Here is a 27,694-nt window from a genome sequence, read left to right as displayed (position 1 = left end):
TTGCATTTTCTTCTTTCTGTGAGGCTTAAGTATGCCACTTGGCAGAGGCCAAGGTGTGTCATCCGAAGTATGTGCTCTGTACTTCTTTTGCAGAAATTGATATCGTCTCATGCTGACATTGTGAACTGCAGAGATGTGGATGGGCGACAGTCAACGCCATTGCACTTTGCAGCAGGGTACAATCGTGTGGCAGTGGTTGAATTCTTGCTTCAGCATGGTGCTGATGTTCATGCCAAAGACAAAGGGTAGGTTCTGCACTGAGCATTGTCAATCTTTTGTTCAGTCATTTGAAGTTTCACCTGTTTGGTTATATACATACCATTATAATATGCAACAATAATTATGCAGTAGACTTCCGTTAATTCGACTCTGGTTAATTCTATTTTTATGTTAATTTGAACCCGACCGAAGGTCATGTACTTCGAATTGGCTGGTCATCACGCACGTGGCGACTACAATAGCAGCAGCGTCCCTCTCAGCGACGCTTAGGCTGCAGGAGATGTGTCGAGCGCTTGTCATCTCTCGTCACAAATGCCTATTTTCGGCCTGCCTCAGAAAGATTTTAAATTGAAAAAAGTGGCTCACAATGGATTAACACAGTAATATTTACCCGATTCTAGCGTGACCTTCTTTTCCCAATAAAATTCGTTTTAAGATTGCTTGGGCGGTGTAATCCAATATGAAACTAAAACGGTGCTTGCAACAGCCTATCATCAGAGCTATCCTAGCCAGCATCATAACTATTGCCATTACAAGATAGCGATCGTGAATGGCAGCAGAAGTAGTTCATCCATAGTGTGACAACAATGACATGTTGCTTTGTCTGATTACAAAAGCACATTCAGACAATACATTACTTCACACGTTAAGATAGCAGAAACGATTTGTGTCATGTGTTCTTGTCATTTAGGAGAATTGCATGCATCACAAGACGAACTAGCCAAGTGGTTAATTTGTGCGTAGGCCACCACTCGTTTGTGATTGCTGCGAGTCGTTTGATATATGCACAATATTAAACATGCTATGGGCCATACAGAAGACGAGATGTTGTGGTTCTTCATAGACGGTGATAAAGGGCTTTTTGAGAGTGATGACGATGGACATGATGTGAATAAAGTTCTGTTTTTTGAAAGTAAACTTTACTGAGTTTTTTTTCTTCTTTTTTTTTCTTTTTTGGCAGGATCGAAGGCATGCTACATTTTTATTGCTAAAAAATTCGGGTGTGTGTTCAATTTCTACTTTAAGATCTCTAATGTCTACATTAGTTTTCTAGTTTGAACACAAAGAGTGGGTGCACATTTGATTTGGAGGCTCATTAGAATCGTGGGAATAACTGCCGAATAAATCAGTGGTGTATTTTGGGGTTTTCTCTGCCTCTTGTTTAGTTCAACTCGCTAGATAATTTGACCAATTTCGTTGGGCCCACCAGGGTCAAATTAACGGAAGCCTACTGTACTCTTGTATGTGGCTATTAGAATCAAGTTAGTGTGGAATTATATGAATAGCAAAGTGATGTTCATAGTGAGGTGGGTCATCACAACATTGCCCTGCTCCACATCCGAAATGGGCGATAGCGGTCGGCCTGCGGAAGTTTTTTTTTATCCAGAACATGCAGTGCTGCTGTTTATTTAACATTTTAATCTTGGAAGGGCTGATCTTGCTCTGCGAGTGATTTTATTGCGATAGCAATTATATGGACACTCCAGACGCATTTTTGTCATCGCCATGATGTTTCACATTAAGTCCAAGGGGGATAACACTGTTGCCGCGCACCGTTGTTGGATGTGCCAATGAAAGCATGCGAGGGTGCGCCAACGATCGCGGCTCGATCTCATGCGCGCAAGGGAGGCAAATAGGGAGGAAGCGTGTCGTCTTCCATCGCGCGTATATAACCGAGGGAGGAGGGCGTTGTACTTCAGCAGCAACTGCATATGGCGTGGCCACGCGGGCATTATATTGAAAGCAATCTGTTTTGAGGGCACAGTCTAGGTGGGCTGACGGCTTGTAGCTTTGCGTGTGCTGATTTGTCGCTGCTTAGTTTACGTTGAAACGATGGACAACATGAAGGTCTCTTTACTCGTTGCTGCTGCCGCGCTTCCTCACGCCAGCGTTTTGACAGCAAGTGTCTGCAGTCATCGAGTATGATATGTTCATGTTTGCCTGTGCGCACTGACACTATGCTTGTTAATTTAGTTAGTAAGCGAATGTTTACAAGTTTATACGGCCAATAAAACTACTATGCTTACTTTGTATGGCTGTCTGCCAATTTGCTATCGCAATCAGTGCTTTGCCTTTCAAGCGAAACTGTGACTTCTTTTTTCTTTTTTTTTTTCTGTGAGGGATCAGAAAAGCATTTAATCTGGAGCAGTGTACAGAAAATGTTGCGCTGCCACAAGTATTCTTATGTATTAACTCGTGTGACGGTCTGATGGGGAATCGAAGATACTTTGCTGTAGTAGCAGCACTTTTGTTGAAGCAATTTGCGTTGTGGCAAGGTATGAGTGTAATTTTTTAGTCATGAAGGCATTTTTCAAAGAAGCAAAAATATTTCTTAAGGTATATTCACACTCCAGAAATCAAGCTGGCAATTATTGGCTTTCCAGATAAATAAAAAAAGAAGCAAAGCATATAATCTCCACTTTCTTTTCTGAATAAGGATTTCAACATGCTAGCTGTCACTCCACTGCTACATATTGTTTTTCTTTAACTTGGGGGTTCTCAAACTTTCTGGCCTTGGGAAACCACTCCCCACTCCCTCTTTCCACCAATTTGCTTACACTCACAATGAGGGCTTGTTAAAGTATACAGCGAATTTACTGCGCCCTCAATACTGATGAGTAGACATGTCTTGGAAGAAGTTGTGCGAGCGAGACACTAATCAGAACTCTTTGTGTGACCTTTGTCATTTAAAATTGTCTGTGTTATATTTCATCTCGAAGGTGATCACTCTTGATGCAGAACTTTATAATACAGACAAGCAATTTTCTTTTTGCGCTCCGACTATATGGCTACTGCTCTAATAAGCACCACATGCCATGAACAGCGTCTGCACGCAAAGCAGGTGTTAGACGTACAAAAGTTTAGTTTGTTTTGCAAACAAATGTGAAGTCGCTCACGCTGTGGAATTCTTAGATATTCACTTGTACCTTGTTATAATGAAACGCGAAATAACGAAATAATGGCTATACTGATGTAAATTAAGTTCCCCTTGTAATCCCCATAGAGATCCATGTATTTAAAACCTCATTTTAACTAAATCAAATTGTCCTACCAATGGATATAATGAACTAGATTCATTTCCAAAGCCCAGAAATACCTGAACGTTGCGCGCTAAGTACATCGCTTTCCGTGGTGTTTGGCGCGGCATTTCAAAACTCCCGCGTCCCCACATTGAATACGCCATACAGCAACACTGGTCTTTCTCACCGCCGCACATAGACAAAGACTGCGTACCTGTGTGCAAGCAATGGCTCACTATCATACTTCTCCACTCACCTCTCTCTTTTGGCAGGCCTGGCTGTGTGAGTCATGCTACGCTGCGTGGCTACTACGCGCAGTGGTGCAAAAGATAAATGCATTCACTTCTACTGCGTGGCACAATGTGCAGGCAGGCGCGGCTGGGCCTCTAAGATCTCCCAAGTGCAATCTCGGGGATCACGTGCAAGCCTGTGCGAGTCACGTCATACGAAAAATGAGTGCATTCACCTCTCTGTTCCTTTACGGCATGCCGCACAGACAGCTGCAGCTGGGCCTGGTCTCCGAGATTTCCGTGGTTCAATCTCGGGGATCACGCCCAGGTCATGCATTCACTTCCCTGCGGCGTGCTGGGCAGGCTGGCAGCTGGACGGGGCCTCCAAGATCGCATTGGCACCTATGCAGTCTCAGAGGTCACGAGCTTAAGTTAACTTGCTTCCTCGATCACACAGCGGCTGTGTTGTATGCCACGGGCTGCTCGACCGCAACTGGCCAAGTGGAAAGCGGACACGAATGGCCATCATAGCGAAGCAGAAGGCAGCTATCTAAGGGCTGTCGCATCAGGCACTAAGAAGTCGCGTGTTGCAGATGCCAAAGATTCGTTGTTTTTTATTGAAATTTCATCGCATGCTTGGCCATATAGCGGTTCTGCAAGCCACTTCATTTTCCACTTATTTCCATGTTTACAATTGTGCACCCCCATTGGGCAAACATTGCAGCCAATGGCAATAATGTATATAACAAAGTAATTTCTGCTCTCCCTTCAACTTCGTCATAACGAGGTTTGAGTGTACTGACTGCAGCACTAAGCCTAAATGCCCGTGGCGTGGTGCCCCCACACGCAACGAGTCATTTGCTGCACATTTTAATGCTTTGGCATTAGGAGTGTGAAAGTGGAAAAAAATGTATGTGTGAAGTGTGGGAACAAGTCACATGGTAGAGGTGTATTTATATTGTATATTGTAAGAGACAAGATAGACACAAGCTGTTCTATTTCCCACTTCATCGTCCTCCACTTCTCTCTATCCAGCCTCCGAGCCAAAGATCCACTCTTCACTACACTCGGCCATGCTGCAGCTGGTTTGCTCCTGTAAGAAAAGCCCATGATGTCACGTTACATCCATCGTGATGTCACGATGGATGCCATTTTTAATGCGTGACACATGCACAGCAAAGTTATTTCGCTTTCTGTTGTCTATGTGCGAGTCAAAAGCTGTGGACCGTTCTCGCCCAGGCACTCAGTAATAATGAAAGGTCCTTCGTACTTTAAGCACAGTTTGTTTGAAGAGGTTGGTGCACCTCGTTGTACCCACAACTCATTGTCTATATTGTATTGTGGTGCCGTACGGTGGCGTTGGTCATAATATTGTTTTTGGGCACGTTGCGCATGCGCGATCCTTCTGCACGCCTCCATTTGGATATTGCGAGAAAGTGTCTCTCATGCCATGGAACGTCCAAGTTTTATGGCCGTGTCCAAGCCGAATGTAGTGCTCAGTTTCGGTAGTTCGCCATCCACTTGTTGACAATGCCTCTGATATTAGGCCACTGTGATCCATCTGCACCAATTCAAGTTTGCACAGATGCCAGTGGCCATGGCATAGGTACTGTGCTCACCCAACAGCAAAATGCTGACTCCTGGCCGCTCCTGTTTAGATGCTTTGGCAGACTTATTGATAGCGCTTCAAAATGCGCAAGTTGGATGTGGCTACTGTCCGTTGATCAAGTTGTTGAAGGACGTACAAAGCCAGTCCACACCACATAGCACGGCTAGACGAGCATATGAGCGTGAGCACACACTCGAGCCCTGTCGTGCACAGAGCAAACGCTACACGTATGCACTATAGTTGCAGGTAGCTGCAGTCTGCCACGTAAAGTAAATACCATAGCTGCCAAGGTGTGCTGTGATGAGTCCACTGGCTAAGTGCACTGCAGCTCACTGAGTAGAACTGCATTTTGCTTGTGTATTATGCGTCGTAGGCACCAAAATCGGAAGTAGTGGCATCTATGTTAAAATCCAAAATCAAATTTAAACTGCACACTACGATGATGTCCAGTAGGCAGACCTTTGTGGGCACACCTTGCTCTGCCGTAGCCTTTGCAATGCAAGGCATTGAAGAGGAGTGGAAGCACTGTGAAGGGTGTGCTTGATTTCCAATCACTCTGGTTCTGCTAAATGCATGGAAGTACTGTTTGTGGCAAAGTACTTCTGTAATAGCCTATTTTAACTTCAAATGCAAATCTCCACTTCGATAAAAAGTCGTTCACGGCCCTTTTAAACAGCCGATATCGTCATTCATTGGCAACAAAAGCTCACCTAGTAGACACCTTTAAACTTGAAAGTGGTTCTCAGCACACAGAACTTGCGAGTTGATTACTGCTCACGTGGTCCTCACAAGCATGAATTAAAAGCAGACAGGGTGGCTACTCTGGGCCCGCAAATTGCACAGTGACAATTGTTATGTGCTGTTGCCGCGTGAGATAGCTTCGTTAAATCCAAAATTCAGTGCAATGTTTCTTCTCTAAATCGCTAAATTGTGGAAGGGAATAGGGAAAAATGGAATGGGGTCATATTTCTTCTAACTGCTTTCACACCTGAGGTCAAGTGCCAGCAAAATGCATCTTAGACCAGTGTGCTCACACGTCACAGGAGCACGCCGAGTCTCTTGATTCCAGACTGTGGATACAGTTCATTACGAGGGCCTCGTCCATGCAACTTTTCAAATTCACGACGACAATGTCCCATGGGAAAGTCTCATTCGGCTGCATCTTCCACTTGAAGATGATAAATGGGGCCAGATTTCTGCTGTCAGTAGTGCATGTGAGCATCATTGTGAAATGCAAATGCTCATTTTCCATTGGAAGTAGCTGGAAGTACACGGTGCGCTTGTTGACAATTGTAAGTGCAGCCATTTGTGCATGTTTACCGCACTCCTTCTGCACTGTTCTAGGCATGTTTAACGCCAACTTATTCGTTCCTTTCGCATGAAAGAGCAGCTTGGAACAACACCTCACAAGCACGTCTACGGACACCATTTTTGCGAAGGACGAAGCACTACCCAGGAGGGAGCCCTCCGCACTGTTGTAGCTGTGCCAGCTACATGTATGAATTTAGCTACTGTCAAATCAATTACATGTTTCTACTTTTTAAATGCAAATTATTCTCTGTATGGCATCGTAGCATTAATTTTTTTGTTGTCTACCTTTTTATTCAAAGAAGTGTAGAACTCTTACAGTCATTATCATAGAGCCTCAATAAATATTTGAATAAAAAACGAAGCAAAATAGCATAATAAACCGCCCTGTGACCTGCAGAGAAACTTCCAAAAAAGCGCCTGCCAACAAGACCACTCGTCAAGGCCATTTAGTTGCCCAACGGGTTCCGAATCTGTGCTCACGGATCGCATATCCTTGGCTCTGCTGCACAGAACTGCTGGATCAAAGTACAGAAGTGCTTGAAAACTTATGCTATACAGTAGAACCTCGTTAATTTGACCCTTGTCAATTTGCAAAACCGGATTATTCGGACTCTTCTTCGTGCAAACGTATGCATTATTTATGGCAATTCAGACATATTTGGCTGCAGATTGATTAATTCAGACAACTCTTGGGGCTTGGCGAGTGTGAAGTGCTGCAAATGTGTGACGCTGAAGAGCAAAACCGGTGCTTGCGTCCAACCGAAATGAAGTGCCAGAGTCCACATCGCCATAGTCATCAGTAGAAACCGTACATGAACAACAGGATTGCCAGAATACGTTGTGACTATTTGTTTAAAGTAACCTTTATTCTTGCATTTACTACCATGTATAAAACTGCATTGGCAGTGTGCCTTGATACCTACATAGTCATAGTTATTATTGCTAAACTGGTGGTGAGCGAACTGTGACAAAGCATGGATTCACATTGTATTACATAGATTACAACTCCAAACTTGTACTCTGTGAGAAAGAAAGAAGCTAGCAAGTAACATCTCACTCAGTCTCCTTTCTTTTTCTTTTTTTTTTTTTTTTTACTAGAGTGATTTGAAAGCATTTATGTATTTAAACCACAAACAAGGACAGTTTTTGCTAAATACTGTGGCAGTATTTCTGGCGATACTGCACGTGGTGCAGACTAGACAGACAAAGAAGTCCAAATCACACACATTGTGCTCTGAGAAAGATTTGCAGAAACCAAAGAGCATTGTCCTCTGCTTCGAGGTGCCAAACATGCATTGAACCATGGCAAGCAACAAAAGCACATTTCCTCTGCCGTTTACAGCCGTTAGCGTGCCATAAGAAGGTGACGGCATTCATTAGCGACCACAGTGTTATTCTTACAAGCCATGTAGTCAGTTTGAGGTTAGGGAGTTGGTCTTGCTGTTGTTGTGTGGCTCAGTCTAGGCGACTACAGCAAAGCGCAGGACGATTCCACAAGCTGCTGTATTGGCCAATAACAGGAAACGAAGGACGCAGGTGGGTTCCGCGAAGAGGGGATGCGGGAAACACCCACACATGGAAAGAAATCGGACTAGTGGCTGCGCCGTTGGAGAGGCACCAGATCTGCACCCTCGCTTGGAACAAAAGGGTAGACGGTTCGAGCTGAAGGGGAGCGTTCAGGGAGACGGTCACGTAGATAAAAGGTAGGGGGTGCTTGAGGTCACCGCCACTGCTAATGCCCATGCACTTCCCACATGTCCCGTCAACCATCTCGGTCATGGAAATTGGGCAATGCAACACTGCCCGGCTGGTTTGAGTGTCAATGTTTGGTATCCGCGTGCGCCTTCTGAGAATGCCTGTTAAACAGCGGTAGCTTTATCACCACTTAGCCGGCTACGACCGATGGATGCTTTTGTGTGTGATCACGATGCTGCTGCCATCACGATGCTGCTGCTATCACGATGCTGACATCAGGTTATTTTAATTTAGCTAGAGATGCATATTCTTCACTAACTACATAGGGATAAGGTGCTGATTTTGGCAGCAGATATGAAAAATTACGCTGATGAAAGAGAAAATTGTCATCCATCCGACTGCAGACGTAGCTACAGAGAAAACCCAATATAGCTTTCCCAAAAAGAAAGATTTGCAATAGAACAAAAATTTGTCCTGTCCGGGGATCAAACCCCGAGACCAGCGCCTGGGACAGTCGTTCTGCCATCTGAGCTAACTAGGAAGCTGGTAGATTGCAGCACAAGGGCAAAATAACTCCTTCCATGCCTAGGATGAGCTTGGTTCGCCCACGCGTTTCTGTTAAAAACAGTAAAGGGCAAGCTCAGCACATCAGCAGTACTTTGCATTTTCTAGCAATGCTATGGATGAGCCTAGTTTCATCTTAGTGCTTAATCGCGATTTTAGTGGATGGCTGCACACAATCTATGGGTCAGTGCAAGGATAAGCAAATAAGGAAATAAAACATGTTGACAACTGGGGTCTTAATTTGTTGTCCAACAATTGGCCTAATAAATAATATGGCCTTTTTGGTCAGAATTCAGAATAACAGCATGGCATAGAAGAGGTCAATTAACTCTAAGCACGGGGACACTGAACATGGTAATCAATTCTGCCGAAGTCCACAACATGTTGGAATGGTCATGAAAGGGAAAAATTTTCACTTTTTAAGTGCCAAGAATTTTTTTTTTTTAATTACTATTCTTTAGTGCGTTAATATTCTTAGGATACTTTACACACTTGCGGGGGTTGGATGGGCGGGCGTGTGGGCAGGTGTTTGTTTGTTTGTTTTCATATTCCTGCCAACCTGGGTTACTGGGTAGTCTGTGGTCGAATGGTTAGCACATCAGGCTACTGTGCTGAGGTAACAGGGTTCGACACCAACCATCCGACCAACTTGGGTCACTGAGTATATGTGCCAACGTGTACGTACGTGCCGGTCTTTGACGAAGTTCTTTCACGCCAACATGGGTCACTGTAGATGTGTAACTCGGTAGACTGTTTGATGAAACAAAGTCAGTGCTGGTCTTCAGTGAACCTCTTTGATGCCAATTTGGGTCGCTCGGTATGTGCCAGTAGGTGTGTGCCGCTCTTCAATGAACGTATTTGATGCCAACTTGGGTAACTAGGTATGTGCCACAGGGAATGTGCCGTTATATATCGGGAAAAAGATCCCTAAATTTTTCTGATGCTGAGTAGAAGCAAACCCACATCACCACCTGACGTATTAGCAGGCTGCACCACAAATGCACTAGGAGTGTACAGTTCTTCAGTGAACCTCTTGCCAACTTTGGTCACTGAGTATGTGCCACAGGGTGTGCGGCACGTGAGAGAGCAATTCTCAGCATTCGAAGGCTTCTCGTCTCAGAGGCCACGCGTGGACCTCTAGGCAGTGCCAGCAGATGGTGCAGCATGTCCAGAAAGGAGCACGAGAGAGGAGCCCGGTTACCGCACGACGTGTTTCTCAGAGCTCGCACGTGACAGCGTACCATGTATTTAGTAAGCCACGTGCAGGCTTTGCATAAGTGCGGCGTCTCACGGGACTGAGTGTTCTTCGGGAAGTGCGAAAAAGGAGTCCCGCTGTAGGACATGCCTCCTACATAACTCGTTTTGATGATGGCGATACATTGTGTCACTATATTGATTCAATGCTAACACATTACTGTTGTTGGGCTGCTAAGCACGAAGTCGCGGGATCGAATCCCGGCCATGGCGGCCGCATTTCGATGGAGGCGAAATGCGAAAACACCCGTGTACTTAGATTTAGATGCACGTTAAAGAACCCCAGGTGGTCCAAATTTCCGGAGTCCTCCACTATGGCGTGCTTCATAATCAGAAGGTGGTTTTGGCACGTAAAACCCCATAATTTTTTTTTAGCACATTACTGTCGATAATTATCGTGAGACGGGTTCCGCTGCTTTTTTTATTGATTGAACTTAGGACTGCACAACGAATTCTTTGTAATGAAATGAGTTCAGATGACATTGCAGGGCCCAATAATAGATGCACACACAATGTTTTGGCAGCACTATGCTAAACACTGCTGTCGTCTCCTGTATTAATGACTGTTTGCACTTTCTCCTATCACATGGCACACGCATTCATGCTTCCCATTGATTTGCAAGGAAGTTATCATACTCATTGCAACAGACCTGCAACGATGCAACCAACTTTGCAGAGCCCAGTGATGGCAGATGTTTAAAGTAGCAGAATTACATTTCTTGGGCTATTATTGCAGCATGTGAAACTGTGAAGTATGGGTATGTCCTAACATGTCTGCTTACGTTTCTAGGGGCTTGGTGCCTCTACATAATGCTTGCTCATATGGCCATTATGAAGTAGCTGACCTTTTGGTGAAGGTAAGCAAAACTTGTCATCACATATTTTATGCCTTCTTAACGTAGTATCTAATTTTTTTTCTTCTTGGCAGCATGGTGCCAGTGTAAATGTTTCTGATCTCTGGAAGTTCACGCCACTTCATGAAGCAACTGCTAAAGGAAAATATGACATTGTGAAGCTGTTGCTTAAGGTATGTATGTCATGTATCATAAATTGGCTGCATCTATGTGACTGTTGCTCTCTGCTTTAGCATGGAGCTGACCCAAGCAAGAAGAACCGTGACGGTAATACACCTCTTGATTTAGTGAAAGATGGTGACCAAGATGTGGCAGATCTTCTCAAAGGTACTCCATCTTCACAATTTCTTTAATTTTGGAAATGCGCTACTTTTGAAATGGGATGTATACTGTATGGATACAACAAATGAAGCCAGGGAAACCACAGAGGAAGTTATTTGGAATTTTAATTAAATTTTAGACATGATAAGTTTAAGGGAAATAAAAGTGGACAGAAAAAACAACTAGTTAGTGGCAACCTCTGCACTGACGTGAGGTATATTGTATGGAGTGCTTTGAGTGTAAGAATACTTGCTATAACATCTGGCCCATCAGGTTAAGGGACACTAAAGCGAAACAATAAATCAGTTTAGACTAATGAAACATTGTTTAAGAACCCTGCTGGCAGTCATTTAAAAAAAATAGTTTGATTATTAGATGAGAAAATGAAGGTCCAAGTATCAGTATTTGAATTTCGCACCGGAACCCCAGCGCCGGTACGTCAGCGTGACGTCAGACATTCCAAAGTATGTTTTCGCATTTGGGTCGCGTTGGCTGAAAAAAGGTTCCCGAAACTTGCCATGTTTAATATTTGGTTCCTTTAGAACACAATGTAGTCAATCTGTACCACTATATATAATTAGTAGGCCCTAGAAGATGCCATCAAAATTCAAGCCGTTACAGCTCCCAGGTGCGGGCACTTAAGTAGGCATCGCCACCCGTATTTTGTTCTTGCACTTTTTCTGGCTTACCAAACGTCTTATCGTTGTAAGAGTGGTGTTTTTAGTGTTGTAGAATGGTAATTTACTGATGCAGAAGAAATCATTTTTCACTTTAGTGTCCCTTTAAGTGGCGTGGTTGAAGCCACCAGAGTGACGACTTGCCGTTCAATAGCAGAGCTCGTCACTGAAATCGCGAGTTGAATTTCAGTCAATGGACTTTTGGAATTGTAGGATCGCGACCAGGCTTGTGAGCTGTTGGTGCGGAGCTTCGTGTCCTCCCTCCACATAAATACAATGCGCACATACCTTGACAGGCACATACCTTGACATTTTTACACAACTATAATGCAAGATTTTTTTTTTTTGTTAAGTCACTAGCTTGGGAAAGGACCTTGCACTATATTTGTAACTGTGCTGCAAGTACAACAGGAGATCCCCCCCCCAATATTGTATTTCACAAACCACCAGCGTTTCCTTTTTTTTTTTTTTTTTTTAAGCCAGCTTTGGGGTGCCTCCAGCACAGTGTACACACACATGCAGGGTGGTGTTTCAGCTAACCTGTGCCAAGGCTTGAAAAATCTGGGTGGGTGCTATGAAAATGCAACCAAATTGGTATTGGCACGTGTACTTATATTTATCGGGCGACCATGTTTCGCCGCCTAACAAATCTTATCGCACAGCGCGGGACGCGCCTGCATGTATCCGAAGTTTCTGGAGTTATCGATGCGTCTATCCGCTGTCTGTTGTCGCCGAACCTTGTGTTATCTGATTTCATCGCATGACGCGAATGGTGTAGAACTTTGTGGAAGGCACGCGGGTCCCAACGATTAGTCTGGAACATTCAATGACTACTGTATAAAAACCGACGCGCTGGACCCGCTGATCAGATTTTCGACGATCGCCGACCGTGTTCGCCGCTATCGCTATGCTACAAGTGTAGCCTGTTTTTGTGGGCACAGGTTCGCCCAATAAAAGTTAGTTTTGTCCTTCACAGTATTGCTACTGTGTTCAACGTCACCACCACGTGACAGTATTGTTCACTGTTCTCTTGTTCAACTGAAAGTATTTTTTTTTTGCGAATAGCTTTAATTAACACAAATTAATTAACCAACTTTTCAAGTGTTGGTTTAAGCGCAAAATCTTCAATGGAGAAGTTGTATAGCCTGTTCAGAAATGTCCAATTGATTTCCTTTCATTAAGATAGCTGCTGTGGTATTTAATTTTTCAGGGCTCCAAAGAAAGTGCATGAGATCTAAAAGTACCTCGTGATAAAGTGCTTGCACACAACGAAATTAGTGCTTTGAAACATGCTTCCAGTGAATGAACAATGTAGCACCCTGACCAAACATGTGAATAGGTCACAATGTGGTGGCCACATCTGTCGTCTTCAATGCATCGCCATCTTCCACTAAAGCCTCTTCACCCTTCACGCGGTCTGTCAACAGCAAAAACACTGACAGAGCTTCAAGAATTACCTGCGCTCTTTGTCACTATATTCTGTGGCTTCATCTGCTTCATTGCTTTTGCAGTCAAGAGAGAGAGAGAAAGCACTTTATTTGCACCGTCGGAGAGTATGGGTGATCGGGGAAGAAGTTTTTTGCAAAAAAATGGAAGGCAAGACCATTGTGTTTGATCCATCTCCATTGCATACAGCCTTTTCTTGCATCCTGTCTGCCTGCAGCATTTGCTGGTGGCGTGCATAACGGCTCTGTTCCATGCATAGCAGGCAACACTGTGAAAGCCACATCTAGAAGTCTCACTCAATGCAGGGTTTCTCAGTGCAGTTATTTTTGATCGGCAACACCTTATACAAAATAACTACTCCACATAATACAAATACAACTTGATGTAAATTTATGTAAAATCACGCATTATTTGTGCACTTTTGCACTTCCAGTATGCAACATATACTATGTTCTGGTTGCGAGTGCGAGAACTGTGCTGTGACCGCTGGTTGCAGAAGCATGTCACTGCTCGTTTGGTAGTAAATAAGAGGGTGAATAGGTTACCACCATAAGATTTTATTATGGTGGTGAGTAGGTTCAGCTACGGTGTTATAACCACCTTGTGTATTTCGTAAGACAAAAGTATGAGACTTAATGCTACGTCAAATTACATGGCGCATGTGTTGTATTTCGGTGGAAGCCGCAGAGGAACCACGAAGACAGTCGCGGCCGCAACGGAACTAGCCCCTCTTTATTCAGAGGCATGTATGTATACAGGTGACAACACTGGTGCCACTGGCGGCGTGTAAGGGAAAACAAACTGAAAGTGATATACTACATATTCCCCTCCTTACAAGAACAAGGTAAGTAATAATTAGTAGATTAGTATTGTTATACAGAAATACAGTATTTACAAAAAAATTACAAATATCTTCAACCATACATGGCATGTGCTCATCACTATAGTACTGTATGGAACAACTGTACAGCATGGCCTAGAACAAGCAATATTTAAAAAAAAATACAAATAAACGCTCGCAGAGACACGCAACCATCTGCACACAGTTCATGCAGCACTCAAGTTCTCTGGCACTGCATTTGTCTGCACCTAGCACACAAGCTACATGTGGTCCCGGTATCAATCTGGAGGCCTTCTGTTCCTCAGTGGTTGAACTCGACATTGAAGCACGGGGTTATCCGACACAGCTGGCGCTGGAGCTCGTTGCGTGGGCGTAGCTGGTGAGGCTTTGGGTCGAGCTGTTGAGGCGTAATCGTTTGGTTGCTGAGATGCCGACGACGGAGTCACGGTTTCGGAAACAGCATTATGCTGCATATTCCATGTGGCTGAAGCTGCAAGTACCCTGGGTAGCATTGATGCGTTCCAGGTTCGTCCATCATCAAGCCGAAATGTTGATGGACCTTGCTGACAGATTACTTTCCTCGGGTGGCTAAACATAAGGTCTCCCTTAACCGATATTCCAGGTTTTTTAATGCTAACGTAATCACCAACAGACACTGTTGTCTTCGCAGCCCTGCGGTGGTCTGTGTACTCTTTGCTGTAGTCTTGCTTGCTCTTAACTCGTCGCAGACGGTGAAGTTTGGAAACAGGATCACTGACGAAAGCTGGTGACGAGTGACCGATAACTTCAAGGCGTGTTCTCGGTTGCCATCCGTGTAGGAGAACAGACTGTGCAACTCCCGTAGTGGCATACGGCATGCAGCGATATATGCCCAAATACTCGGTTACTGCTTGGCGAAGCGGACGCTGTTCCAGCATGGCGACCTGCACAAAATTCTTGAAGACCTGGTTAAACTGCTCGACAAGTCCGTTCGCTTGGGGGTAGTAAACGGAAGAGTGCACAAAGCGGATGGCGCGATCATTGAGGAACTCAATGAACTCCATAGATGAGAACTGGAGCCCATTGTCACAGACCACTACGTCCGGATAGCCTTCACGGGAGAACACATAAAGCAAAAAGTTTGACTGTGCAGGATACTTCACTGCAGAATTGGAACATCTGGTCATTTGGAAACATAGTCGATGAGCGTAATGGCGTATCTGCAGTCATGTGGTGCTCTCTCTAAGGCTGGTGATGTCAAGAGCAAGCTTCTGCCATGGATGCTCTGGCAGGGGTACTGGCTGCAAGGGAGTAGCAGCTGTCTTGGTACTTTTGTCAGCCATCTGGCATATGCTGCAGTTCTGGATGGAAAGCTCCACTTGCCTGTCTGTGCCTGGCCACTAGAACCGTTCTCGTAGTCAAGCTTTTGTTCGAACTATACCAGGGTGAGCTTCATGGTCAGCAGAAATTACCTGCAGTGTGAGAGACAAAGGAACGACAGGAGCAGGTTGTCAACGACTGACAATTCTTCACGTACCAAGAGAAAAGGCTGAAGTTCGCCCGAGAGCGTCTTATGTGCAGTTTCATTTTCGGGCAATGTTTCATTATCGGGCAAGGTTTCATTGTCGGCCAATGTCTGTGCGCTAAGCTCACAAACCGGAACGGCCCATCGCTTCTTGTTGCATACCGCGCTGAAGTGACCAATGAGACCACAATGATAGCAACGTTGACCTTGGGCTGGGCAGCGGGGTGATGCGGCACAGTGCTGACGCAAAGCACAACGATAGCAGGGAGAGGATGAGTTGTATGGGCACAGATACGAGGCAGGTTGGCGGCTGTCGTGCTGCAAACTCGCCTCGGTACGAGGTGCACGTAGGGGTGCGTCGTTACCCAAAGGAGGGTTGCAGGTTCCAGTGCCTCTATGGTCAAGCGAGAGTGCCCTTATATGCGCGGCACATTGCCGGAAGCAAATTCTCGAATGTCCTCATTGGCCTGTTCGACTTGTGAAGCCAATGCCACTGCTCAGGGGAATGAGAGGGTCGAACCCTCAAGAAGAAAGCATTCGCGAAGGTGCTGGGACTCGACCCCTTCCACAAAGTGGTCCTGAAGTGAGTTTTCCAGAGACACGTAACAACATGCTACGGTGAGAGCATGTAGTGCAGCAACATACTCCTGTACAGGCTCCCCCGGTTGTTGAATACGGCGGGGAAACTGGTGCCTTTCTGTGACGACATTGCTTGTGCTTGTGAAATGTTGCTTTAAGGTTTCGATAGCTTCGTCATAAACGGAACGCTGAGCAGCGTCTCCGCTATCCTCACTACGTTTACCGCTGGCAGCTGACTCACCGCTCTGGGCAGCATCCGATGTAAGCAGTAGGCTGGAGAAGACACATTGACCCTCAACGCCGAGGCTGTGTATAAGCAAGGCCTTGCGACGTTCGGGCTTGAAGTTGGATGCTCCTGATGCCAGCAGGAAGTTCTCGAACATCCGGTGCCATTGCGGCCAGGGAACAGGAGGGCGGCCGGGTACAGGCAGGAATGGGGGCGGCGGAGCGAGCCCGATACAGTGAAGCCCGATACAGCTCACGGCGTAGAAAAGTTGCAGGCGTGGTTACGCTTCTCAAAAAGATCCCACCCTCATCGCCATTGTTGTATTTTGGCGGATGCCGCAGAGGAACCACGAAGATAGTCATGGCCGCAACGGAACTAGCCCCTCTTTATTTAGAGGCATGTATATATACAGGTGACAAAACTGGTGCTGCTAGCAGCGTGTAAAGGCAAACAGAAACTGAAACTGATATACTACAGCATGCATTATATATTTCTTTCATATGTGGTGCACTATCTTTTGGTCACGAATGTGAACAAGGCCTTTTAGCTTTGCTTGCTATATATGAGATGGAGTAGTATGTCACTGCATGATGCAAGCACCTAGCCGCGTAGTACTTGTTCAGATCTTGTGTGCTTTTTTTGTTGCCATAAAGAAAGTAAGACCACCACAGTTATCCTCTCGGAAAAAAAATTGTTTTGATATTTGTCAGTACATTCTACTCCATTGCAGATATTGCGTTTAAATCAATACTTTAAAAGCTAATTTTTGTGAATAGCTTGAGCTGAAATTAAAAAATACCTCGAGTTGCTCAAGAGGACAGTGAACAAACTGATTTGGTTGCATCCTCATAGAATGTACCATAATTTTTTGAAAGCTTGGCATAAGTTAGCTGAAACAACCTCCATAAGTTCCCTCAGAAACACTGGGGCACTTTTAAACACAAAAAAAGCTCCAATGGTAGATATCCAAATAAGACTGTAGTTGACAGGAAGATAGAGGTTTGAAGTGAGTAAGCAGTGATCAATCAGGGAATGTTGCTAAAGCTAGCATTTGAGACAAGGGGGCTTGTCTTCATCAGGGCAGCTTTCCTTAGCAGGGTTTTTGTGCATGTGTAGCTCACTCTCCCCCACCCACAATGGGTCCATGGTGTGGGGTAGCTGATGTCAAAGTACGAAGGAATAACAAATGCTCACCCAAAATTAAAGGGGAGGGTCAAAAATAGGTTTGGAGTTAAACAAAGAAGGGGAACAGGGGGGTGTTCGGGTTCTTTCAGAAAGTGGAGATAAGAACTGGAAACGGAAAATAATTTATGCGCAAATGTAGGCACTGCCAATCCAGTGTGCCTGGTTTTCTATGAAAGCAGGAGCTATTCATATAATCTCTCCAGTAAAAAGAGAGGCAAAGAAAAGAGGAAAGGAGGAACAAGTGAGGAAAGGGAACTGGATCAGAGTAACAGGTCTAGCATTCTGTGTTTGGTTAAGAGTATAAATAAAAAACTGGAAGCCAAAAGTATGCATACAGATACCATCGAGAGACTTGAAAAGAAAGGAACACACTCGCAAAATACTACACAAGTGTTAAAAGAAAGGTAAAAATAAATAAATAAAACGAAATGAAAAAAAGTTAGATTTAAACTGGATATACTAGTAAATTAGTAATAGTCAGCTTGAGAAAAAGTAAAGTGAAATACACATGTAAAGAAAATGGATAAAATTATGTGGTGAGTAAAGCGAGCAACTGGGCTAGTTGGTGTTCATTAATTTTGAACTTCGCTGAGGGATACGACAAATAACACAGACACCCCAGACAAATGCTCTCTTGGCCTGTCTGCTGTGTCTATTTGTGCTACTTACCATGATCTGTTTCATTCAGTACACTTCAAATTGATTAAATCAAAGTTGGGGTTATGGCTGCCCTGGTCTAACCAGGTGTACGACCACAGAGATCAAATCAAATAAGTTTATTTATAATACTAAATAGAACAATAATAATTATAATAAACAAATAAATAAATATAATTAAGGGCTACTAGTAGTTATATTTGTGTCAATTGTGTTATATTTCTGTTGCAAGTTAAGAGCTCCCTTTAAAAAATTTATACCTTTTGGTTGGAGTGTATTGAACTTGTGGATGACATACAAGTTAATATTTTCTATATGTAGGAGAATTAATGTTTTACTGCAGAATCTAAATTGTGACCTAAGGTTTTGTGCCACTGCTTTGGGAAGTTTCTTGGCTGCCTCCATGCGATGCTCATTTAATCAACATTCATTGGCTGTCCTGTTTTGCCGATGTATTTGTGGCACAGTGAATATCCAGCAAGTAAAGAATGATCCAATTATCGCAAGGAAAACTGAATTTGTTTTCATACACATAAGCACTTGCAGTGCTTTCTATTTTTATGGAATTTTTCATATGTTTGCAGGTCTTGCACCTGGCACGAGCACAGGCTGTTAAGTTGATAGTACACTGAGGGTTTACTTTAGCGTGTAGTACTAACATGACTTTAATGTTGCTATTGTGACCTTTGGTATTAAGGAGCTCCTTGCTTATATGAGTAGCATTTCTGTAAAATGATGGTTATGTTTGGGAGGGCATTGGAATAATTTGTTATGAATGCCTAGTTGCTGCTTGGATTGTATTGAGGGTCCTTTTCTAGTTAATGCTGATCTCCTTTGCAACTTACATGCATCTCTGTAGGTCTGGTTTAGGGTGTTATGGGGGTAATTTATTTCAGTTAATGTTGCCCTTATTATTTTAGTGGTGAAAATAATCGCTGCCATCGCTACAGATCCTCCTTATTCATTTTGCCTGCCCCACAAACTTTCCTCACTTAAAGTGTCATGGGTGACGACTAGTATAATCTAAATATTGCTGGCTATTCGTAGGCTTTCTATAAATGTGTTTTTCATTTTTCTTTTTCAATACAAATAGCGATGTTCCTTGTTTGACCATTGCTCATCACATAATGGTAGCTAATGTACAAAAAGTGCATTTGACAAGAAGCAAATTTGATAGTGTCTCACCACAGAGTGTTGCCTAATGCCAATTTTTTCCAACTTTCCAAAGGTGACATAAGCTTTGCTTGCGAGATCCACGTGCCGCACGCGACTGCACAATTTGGCTGATATGTTTACAGCAGCATATGCTATCCGCAGACTGTGTTTTTTCACCATGACCGAGGGGTAGTTCGGGGCCTATGTGAGCAGTATCTACAAGCAGTAGTGATTTTCTTTCCTCTAATGTATTTTCTCAGTGCCTGTTGGCCTGTTTTATGTATTATGCATTATTATTTACATATGTTGTTAACTTTATGTTTGCATGCACGCAGCCCTTTTTATGCAAGAATGTGCTGCAACCCTGCAAGGCCAAGACCTTTTCAGAAGGCTAATTTCTTCTTCCATTGTGCTTTGTGGGCCCTGTATTGCCCTAAGAGTGAATAAGTGAAATAATATTTCATTCCAGCTTGTATGTTGTGATGACTACACATTTGCTTTTTGCCTGGCGCAGTCCTTATCATGCATCATGAGGTGCAACAATGTGTGAGTCACATGTGCTGCATATTACCGTGCATTTTCTATATGTAGGCTTGGGCTGTGACCTTATGGCAGTTGGGCACTTGCTACAGGTTGGGATCTGGTCAGCTGCACAGCACACCAATACACCAGTCAAGCATGCATTTCCCTTGGAAAGACTTGCAAATTAAAATGGACAATCCCAACTATTTGGGACCTTACCCAATTGCAGGTAGCCAGACTAAAAGTTACCATTCATTGTTCGCACCAGCCAAAAATAATTTCCTTCAAGTAAATTTGTTTTTTAAAGATATCGATACACATATTTACCATAAGGCTCAAGTTCTGCAATAGCATGTCTAAATTTTTCTGCATAGTTACAGACATCGATTTGTGCCAATTTTGGTGGGCTTTTATTCCATATATTAGATGCAGCCGATTCTTGAATTGGATATCACTTTATTGTAATCAGGTTTGATTGTACACCAAGCCAAGTGTCCACCCTTGTTATGTGGCTTTTTAAAAAAGTTAGCTTCCTGTTTTCCTTTTTCAGGGGATGCTGCACTTTTAGATGCTGCTAAGAAGGGCAATCTTGCAAGGGTCATGAAGCTGGTATCAAGTGAAAATATTAATTGTAGGGACTCTCAAGGCAGGAACTCAACACCACTGCATTTGGCGGGTATGGCATAAAAAAACTCACTTCATTGCCAAAGCTTAAGTGTTGCTAGACAGTGCAAATTCAAAGGGTCATTTTGTATTTCAGCTGAAGATGAAGTTTGCATGAACCATCAAGCAAAGGGCTGCTGTTATCTGGAATGACACATGGCAGTTGTGTGCTGCAGACAAAAAGTTGCTTGTTTGAGGCCTACTCAAAGGGGCGTTGAAGGGAATGCTAAATTTCGATGCTTGTTGTAGATTACATTGTACATTTTTTATTGTTTGTACCATGCTGCTAGTTCTTGGAGATGGAAAGACTAGTGCGACAGCAGGCAGTGTAAAGCAAGCTATAGGGAATATATGCATCTTTCATGGTGCAGAGGCCACTACAGTGGTGTCACTAGAAGGACCTGAGCTAACGTTTCTTTTAATAGGGCCATTGAAATTGGCCATTACTGTGGCAGTTGTCTCATACCCAAGCTGATAACTATAGTGTGGAGCTGGTAAAGCAGTGATTAAACACTTTCAACCTGCCCCATGTATCTGGAAGGCAGGTTGGTGGCTGCTCATGGCTGTCAGCATGGCTGAGTGCATGGGCAGCCCAGGCACCCTGTGTTAGAGCCAATCTGCCATCTGTGCAAGGAGTGAACGTGTCGAGATATGTGTGGCGTCATGTGTGCTATCTTGCAGCACGTTTTGTACTTGAGTAATCTCAAGTTTCGGAGATGCGTTGGAAGTGAGAGGCAGACGAAGCATTTGCTCCGTGGTGCCAGCACTTTTCATGATAATGTCGTCCCACTGTGAGCAACACTATGCATTATGGGGGCGGAATGGATGTGAAAGCGTAGCTAGCTTTGCTTAATTCTTACCACTGATGTGAAGATATCATCGACATAGCATGAAAATAGCTTTCGTTGCCAACACTCGAATTCAACAAAATGAATGTTTTTGAAATTCAAACTACCTTTTTTCGATTGCCTGATAATTCTGAAAATTTTGGGATCCCTTCCTTGTAAGAAAAAAAATTGATTGGTGAATACTTATTTGCATAAAAGGTCAAATTTCGGTACAACAAAATTTTAATATAATGAAGCAGATTGCTGATTTTATAAACTTTGTTACATCAAGGTTTAACTGTATTTAGTTCTGTTGTTGTTATGACCTCAGTACCTGCTATATAAGCAGCATGGGCTGGAAAGTGTGCCAGCTCATGTTTGGCAAGATCACACTGGGTGTGAAATATTGTGTTGGAAAGAGCATATCGTATTTTTCTCTGGCCTGTTAAGGCTGATAGTGCAGTTCAAAGAATAGAGGCTGAGGACAAGTTCATGTGTGCCCTGCTTCCTTGTGGCTAGTGTATTTGGCCTGGTGTTCCCGTGCATCCCTTTTGTGCTGGCATCCTCACATTTTCTTGAACCCTCAAATGGGGCATGCTCGCCAGCTTGGTTATTTGAAATACTCTACTAGCTCGTGCAAAGCCCACCCTCATGTTAGGCCTGCACCCACAGTTTGGAGTGCGAAAATGTGGAGAGAAAAAAATTTCTCAAGGTGTCATGCGTATCCAGTGTGCTGGTTAATTTCCAAAAGCCACGACTTAAGGGCACTAGTTGTACCATTGACGATGGCATTATCATCATCTCCATATTCAGCACTTGGCACCAAACTGCAACTTTGGTTGCCTACTCCAACTAAGTGGTGCATGGCTGGCCAGGTCGGCAGGTGTGGTTGGCGGAAGGCCACTACTGGAAATTTCATCATCATCATTTATTATTCCCTTAATGGTCCCTTCAGGGACATTACATAAGGGGGGGGGGGGGGGAGACAGCGATGGGAAAGTGCCATACATCAGCTCAAATAAAAAAAACAAAGGTAACAGAAAAATAAACAATAAACTGTGTAGAAAACATCAGGTATAAACAGAACAATGAAAATATCTCAAACTGAGTAGCAATAAATTTGAAGAAAACTGTACACGTAAATGTGAAAAATGCTAAACAAAAGTGGCAAAAAAGAAGAGAAGGAAGAATAGGCGATGACACAAGCAAGTCGTATTGCTGGGAGAGGAAACATGAGGAAAAGTGGCTATTTTGGGTTCAAATGGTCTGATAGTAACTGCCTAAATTTGGAGGGATTTGACTCTGAAACCACGGCTTCGGGAAGACTGTTCCATTCTTCTATGGCGATGGGGAGGAAGGATTTGTTGAAGGCGTTAAAAGAACCATGCAAACGCTGTGTGCTAAGGGAGTTAAACAAACGGCAAGATGAGCGTAACGGAGCATGTAATAAGTTCTTGCGTAGTGCAGGAAAGTTAAAGTATAATTTATGAAAAAGACAGAGCATTGCAAGTTTCCGGCGAAGTGCTAGGGGTTCAAGTCCGAGAGACAATTTCATGTCAGTAACGCTATGCCAAGGCGAGTACTGGGAAGCTATGAAGCAGGCTGCCCGCTTCTGAATGGCTTCGAGCAGCTGAATCAAGTAAACCTGGTGAGGGTTCCATACGGCTGAGACGAACTCCATTTTAAAGCGGACGTATGTTTCGTATGCTAGTTACCTGATAGATGGAGGGGACATAGCCAGCGATCTTCGGATGAAACCAAGTCTTCTGGAAGTGTTAGCACAAAGTTTCGTGATGTGGTCGACCCAAGTTAACTTGTTAGTTATTCCGACTCCCAACGTATGAGCTTGTATGATAGTGCCGTGGAGTTCAGCGAGTACGGGAAAAGGGTAGTGGAACGTTTACGTGATATGTGCATACATTTACATTTCGAAATATTGCCGCCAGCATTGCGAGAAGAAAAGGACGATCGACACATCCCAACTGCGTTTCAGAGCCGCCACACCGCGAGCGTCAAGCAAAGCACCGCAAGGCAACGCTGGGCCGGTGCTGACAGACCAGCGGCTCGTGCACAAGAATCGGATGATTGGCACGCGACAGGAGGCGACGAAGAGGAGAACGATGTTCGAAGAAGCGAAGCTCGAGGGACGTTTTTGTTGTTGTTGAGTATTCGGTCGGTTTTTGACGGGCACAGGTTCGCCCAGAATAAATTAGTTTTCGTAGAAACGGTTGTTGTAACTGTTGGTTACATATCTGGTGGAGGTGCGGGGTGTGATTCCAAGCCCCACACACGCCAATGAAGGTAGCCCGAATCCCCGAAGTTTGGAGCCAACGGAATTAACGCCTGTCCACCAACGCACGAGCCGCCGCGTACGAGGTGAGGCCCCCGAGTTTTGTCCTCTTGCCGATTCACCAAGGACAGCAGCGGCAGTCAGCCTAGGTACCAGTGCGATGGCTACTCAAGTAACCCCTCTTCATGTCGTCGTTGACTCACCCCGGACGCCAGAATCCTTTCACGGAGACACATTCGAGGATGCCGAGGACTGGCTCGAAAACTTCGAGCGTGTCGCCAGGTGTAATGGCTGGGACGAGACAAAGAAACTCCGGTATGTGTACTTCGTGCTGGAGGAATCTGCACGCATGTGGTTTCAAAACCACGAAGTGTCGTTATCATCGTTGAACGACTTCCGGCGAGAGCTGCTTGCTATGTACCCGAGCACGGACCGCAGAGAGCAGGCAGAAGCCGCTCTTCAGGCGAGGAACCAGCGGAACAACGAAAGTGTGACTATGTACATTGAAGACATGACCCACCTCTTCCGCCGAGCCGACCCAACCATGGCCGAGGACAAGAAATTGTGGCACCTAATGCGCGGTGTGAATTAGGAACTCTTTGCCGGCCTGGTTCGTAATCCCCGCGCTGTAGCCGAATTTCGATCAGAGGCGATGACGATGGAGAAGACGCTGCAGCAGCGTGCGTGGCAGTACAACAGAGATGTAAGCGTCGCATCATTTGACGTTGGGTCAGGAGCCCTCCCCAACAACATGGACATCCTACGCGAAATGGTGAGGTCCGTCGTAAGGGAAGAGCTACAGAAACTGCAGCTGGCCCAAAGCCCTCCTACGGGTTCCTCACTTGCTGATGTAATACGCGAAGAAGTCCGGCAAGTAATTTGTGAGCCAGAGCCTCAGGTACGACCCCGCGCACAGCCAGAGCGTCAGCCCCGGATATCGTACGCCCAAGCTTTACGTCAGGACCTAGGACACACCGACTTTAGACGAATGGCCACATTACCCCAGGTACTTCCTCGCAATGGGCCGCCCATGCCGGAAGGAAGCCCACGTAAAAGTGATGTATGGCGCACTGCAGACCGGCGTCCCCTCTGCTACCACTGTGCAGAGGCTTGTCACCTATACCGGGAATGCCAGTATCGCCGAGTAGGACTGCGTGGCTTCTCTGTGAATGCGCCTTGCCCTCGAAACGGTGAGCGTCCGTATGAAATTGAAGCTTTTTTATCTACGCGCCAAACTATTCGGAACCCCCAGCAACATGAACCTCGATCGGCAGCGCCTATGCGTCATAGGTCGCCCAGTCCACGACCCTCTTCCATTTCACCGAGGCGTCGCTCACAAAGTCCACGACGGGAAAACTAGAGCCAGCGACCTGTGGAGGCAAGGCCGCTGACGCCCGGAACACCGAAGGCCCTCCATCGCCAATCCGACAAGACGACCGCAGTGACGAAACGACGAACAAGTGCAGCGATGACGCCCTTACTTTCCAGTTGCACGTCATCATCGACGAATTCGAAGTGACTGCGTTGATAGACACTGGTGCGGACTGTTCAGTTATTAGCAGTGTGCTCGCCAGAAAATTGAAAAAGGTATTGACACATTGGACCGGATCTCCAATACGCACAGGGGGGGACACTTAGTCGACCCCGTAGGAATGTGTACCGCAAGAACCGAAATTAGAGGCTTTACATACGTCAGCAGCTTTATTGTTCTCTCTGAGTGTTCCCGTGATCTGATACTGGGCATGGACTTTTTGCAAACGAATGGCGCAATTATTGACTTGCAAGAATCACACGTGTTGTTTTCCACAGAAAATCCTGTTACCATTTCTGATACAGAAGAGCCACATATTTCCTCTCTCCGTGTTGTGGATGAACACGTGACGGTGACGGCACGGTGCAGTGTGACTGTTGTAAGGAGCGACGTATTTTGTGACTGTGAGGGACTTGCAGACGGAAATATCGGGCGGCTACTGGAAAAGCAAAGATGCGTGGCAAGAGGCCTAGTTCACCTGCGTAACGGATGTGCGGACGTCCTATTGACTAACTTTGGCAATGAGGCACAACACGTGGCGAAGGGAACAGCCATAGCGTCTCTTCATGACTATGCACAACTTGCGGATGTGTCAACCCTCGATGCAGAATCACCAGCTTCTGTCACTTTAGACAGTGTCCTTACCTCTATCGACATGGACCGAGAGCTGTCATCAATACAAAGAGATAAGATTGTGAACTTGGTCACAGAGTTTGCAGATTGCTTTTCGACTTCATCGAAAGTCAGTCCGTGCGCGAGAATCAGATGATTGGCACGCGACAGGAGGCGACGAAGAGGAGAACGACGTTAGAAGAAGCGAAGCTCGAGGGACGTTTTTGTTGTTGTTGAGTATTCAGTCGGTTTTTGACGGGCACAGGTTCGCCCAGAATAAATTAGTTTTCGTAGAAACGGTTGTTGTAACTGTTAGTTACAATATTAAGCTGCATAAGCCAGTCAGAACACCATTTCTGGATTTTGTTTAAGTCGTCTTATAATGATACCTGGTCGGTATTATCAGCGATGCGGCGATAAATGACGCAATCATCCGCAAGAAGACGGACGGATGACGAAATCCCAGATGGCAGGTCGTTGATGAAAATTAGGAAGAGAAGCGGAGCAAGAATGGAACCCTGAGGAACTCCAGAGATAACTTCAGTAGTTTCGGATGCATGACTGGCGATGACTGTGAACTGTCAGTGGGTAGTTAAGAAGCAGCGAATCCAGGATAAGATAAGAGGGTCGAGTGATAAGCATGCAAGTTTACACAATAGACATGGGTGAGGAACGTGGTCAAATGCTTTTGTCCTTCAAATGTTTGTAGCAGTAGAACACATTTGCGATAAGGCATGAGGTCACTTGCATTGGCTGTACTGACAGTCATGTGCATTGAGCGCAGTTTGGGCCTGCAGGTGATCAGCCGGCTACTACCGGAAACGCCTACCAAGTTCACGAGTGCACATACTGAACAGAACGACATAAGGTTACGTGTGGGTATGAAGCCAATAAAGCTCCAAACTGATTTTGCACAATGCAGCCTAAACTGACAATGTCGTGGAGTCGAGGCTGTGTGCGCGATATGTGCACTTCACGATGACCCATGATGCTGTTGGAATCGCACCGCTGGCACGAGTTGTTGGAACCTCAGTGCTGATGCCCGTTATTGCAAATGGGTCGCAAGCCCCAAGGGTAGCGTTGGCCTGGCGGCCTGGGGCACTGGAAGCATCCGAAGGTCCCGGCAAAGCATGAGTCGACTGGTAACAGAACAACTGGTTTATTCTAACATCGCAAAAGAGCGCGCGGTCAGGTCGACCGAAGTGGAGAGACGGGAGAGCACGTAACTCAACGGATGAAATCGGAGCCTCCCTCTTGGCGTCCGGGGGCAGCTGCTCTTATACTTTCGCAGTTGAGGGCAAGAAGGAAGGCCTCGTGACGAGACCACGTGACGGCGGGTACGGACAGACTGAGAGACACGTTGAGACGAGTGTAGTGACGCATCGCCAACCCGGCGCCGATCAGACCTCCTCGCTTCACACTTGGGGAGCTCCTCTCCCCGGCTGCCGCGCTTTGACAAGCGTGGGCACACACGCACACACGAAGACACGTGGCACTGAAACACGCCTGGACGCGCTTGGCGGGGAGACTGCGGGAGCTCCGAACGGGCCAAATTGTCCGCCGCTTTGAACGAAGCTCCGGCGTCCGTTGCATCCGCGCCGGCTATACCGCGCGTTGTAGGCGAAACGTAACAGACCGCCCCGCCGGGGGAAGGAGATCCCGATGGTCAGGGGACTGCATCCGCTGTCCGGAGGGATGTCGCTCGATGATGCTCATAACCGAAGTCGGGCGTCCTTCGGCGTTTCTTGAGCGCAGCGCACAGAGAAGGCCTCGTTCTCTCGTTCAGGTTCACACAGGACACTGCAAAGTGACTTCGGGAGAGTTGACATTTTTGTTCTCGTTCCCGGCAAGCGTTAGAACTACGCCGAAAGTCAACCGCTCAGTCAGCAAGCACGGCACAAC

General features: G+C 45.4%; 1 protein-coding gene across 2 annotated transcripts in view; it reads left to right on the top strand.

The window, feature by feature from the left end:
• Positions 1 to 27,694, top strand: part of Tnks (tankyrase) — a 357,580-nt gene that overhangs the window by 205,759 nt on the left and 124,127 nt on the right. The window contains exons 12-17 of one of the 2 annotated variants that reach the window (XM_055061240.1): positions 94 to 245; positions 7,910 to 8,092; positions 10,693 to 10,759; positions 10,831 to 10,929; positions 10,990 to 11,083; positions 20,420 to 20,545. In XM_055061240.1, the coding sequence (XP_054917215.1) occupies positions 94 to 245; positions 7,910 to 8,092; positions 10,693 to 10,759; positions 10,831 to 10,929; positions 10,990 to 11,083; positions 20,420 to 20,545 (721 nt within the window). The remainder of the gene's footprint in view (positions 1 to 93; positions 246 to 7,909; positions 8,093 to 10,692; positions 10,760 to 10,830; positions 10,930 to 10,989; positions 11,084 to 20,419; positions 20,546 to 27,694) is intronic. The other variant, XM_050193320.2, reaches the window with a different exon arrangement.

Source organism: Dermacentor andersoni, chromosome 1, assembly GCF_023375885.2.
Source record: "Dermacentor andersoni chromosome 1, qqDerAnde1_hic_scaffold, whole genome shotgun sequence".
NCBI classification, from domain to species: Eukaryota; Metazoa; Arthropoda; class Arachnida; order Ixodida; family Ixodidae; genus Dermacentor; species Dermacentor andersoni.
The sequence above is the reverse complement of the archived record's forward strand: the minus strand, read 5'-3'. Positions and strand labels throughout refer to the sequence as shown.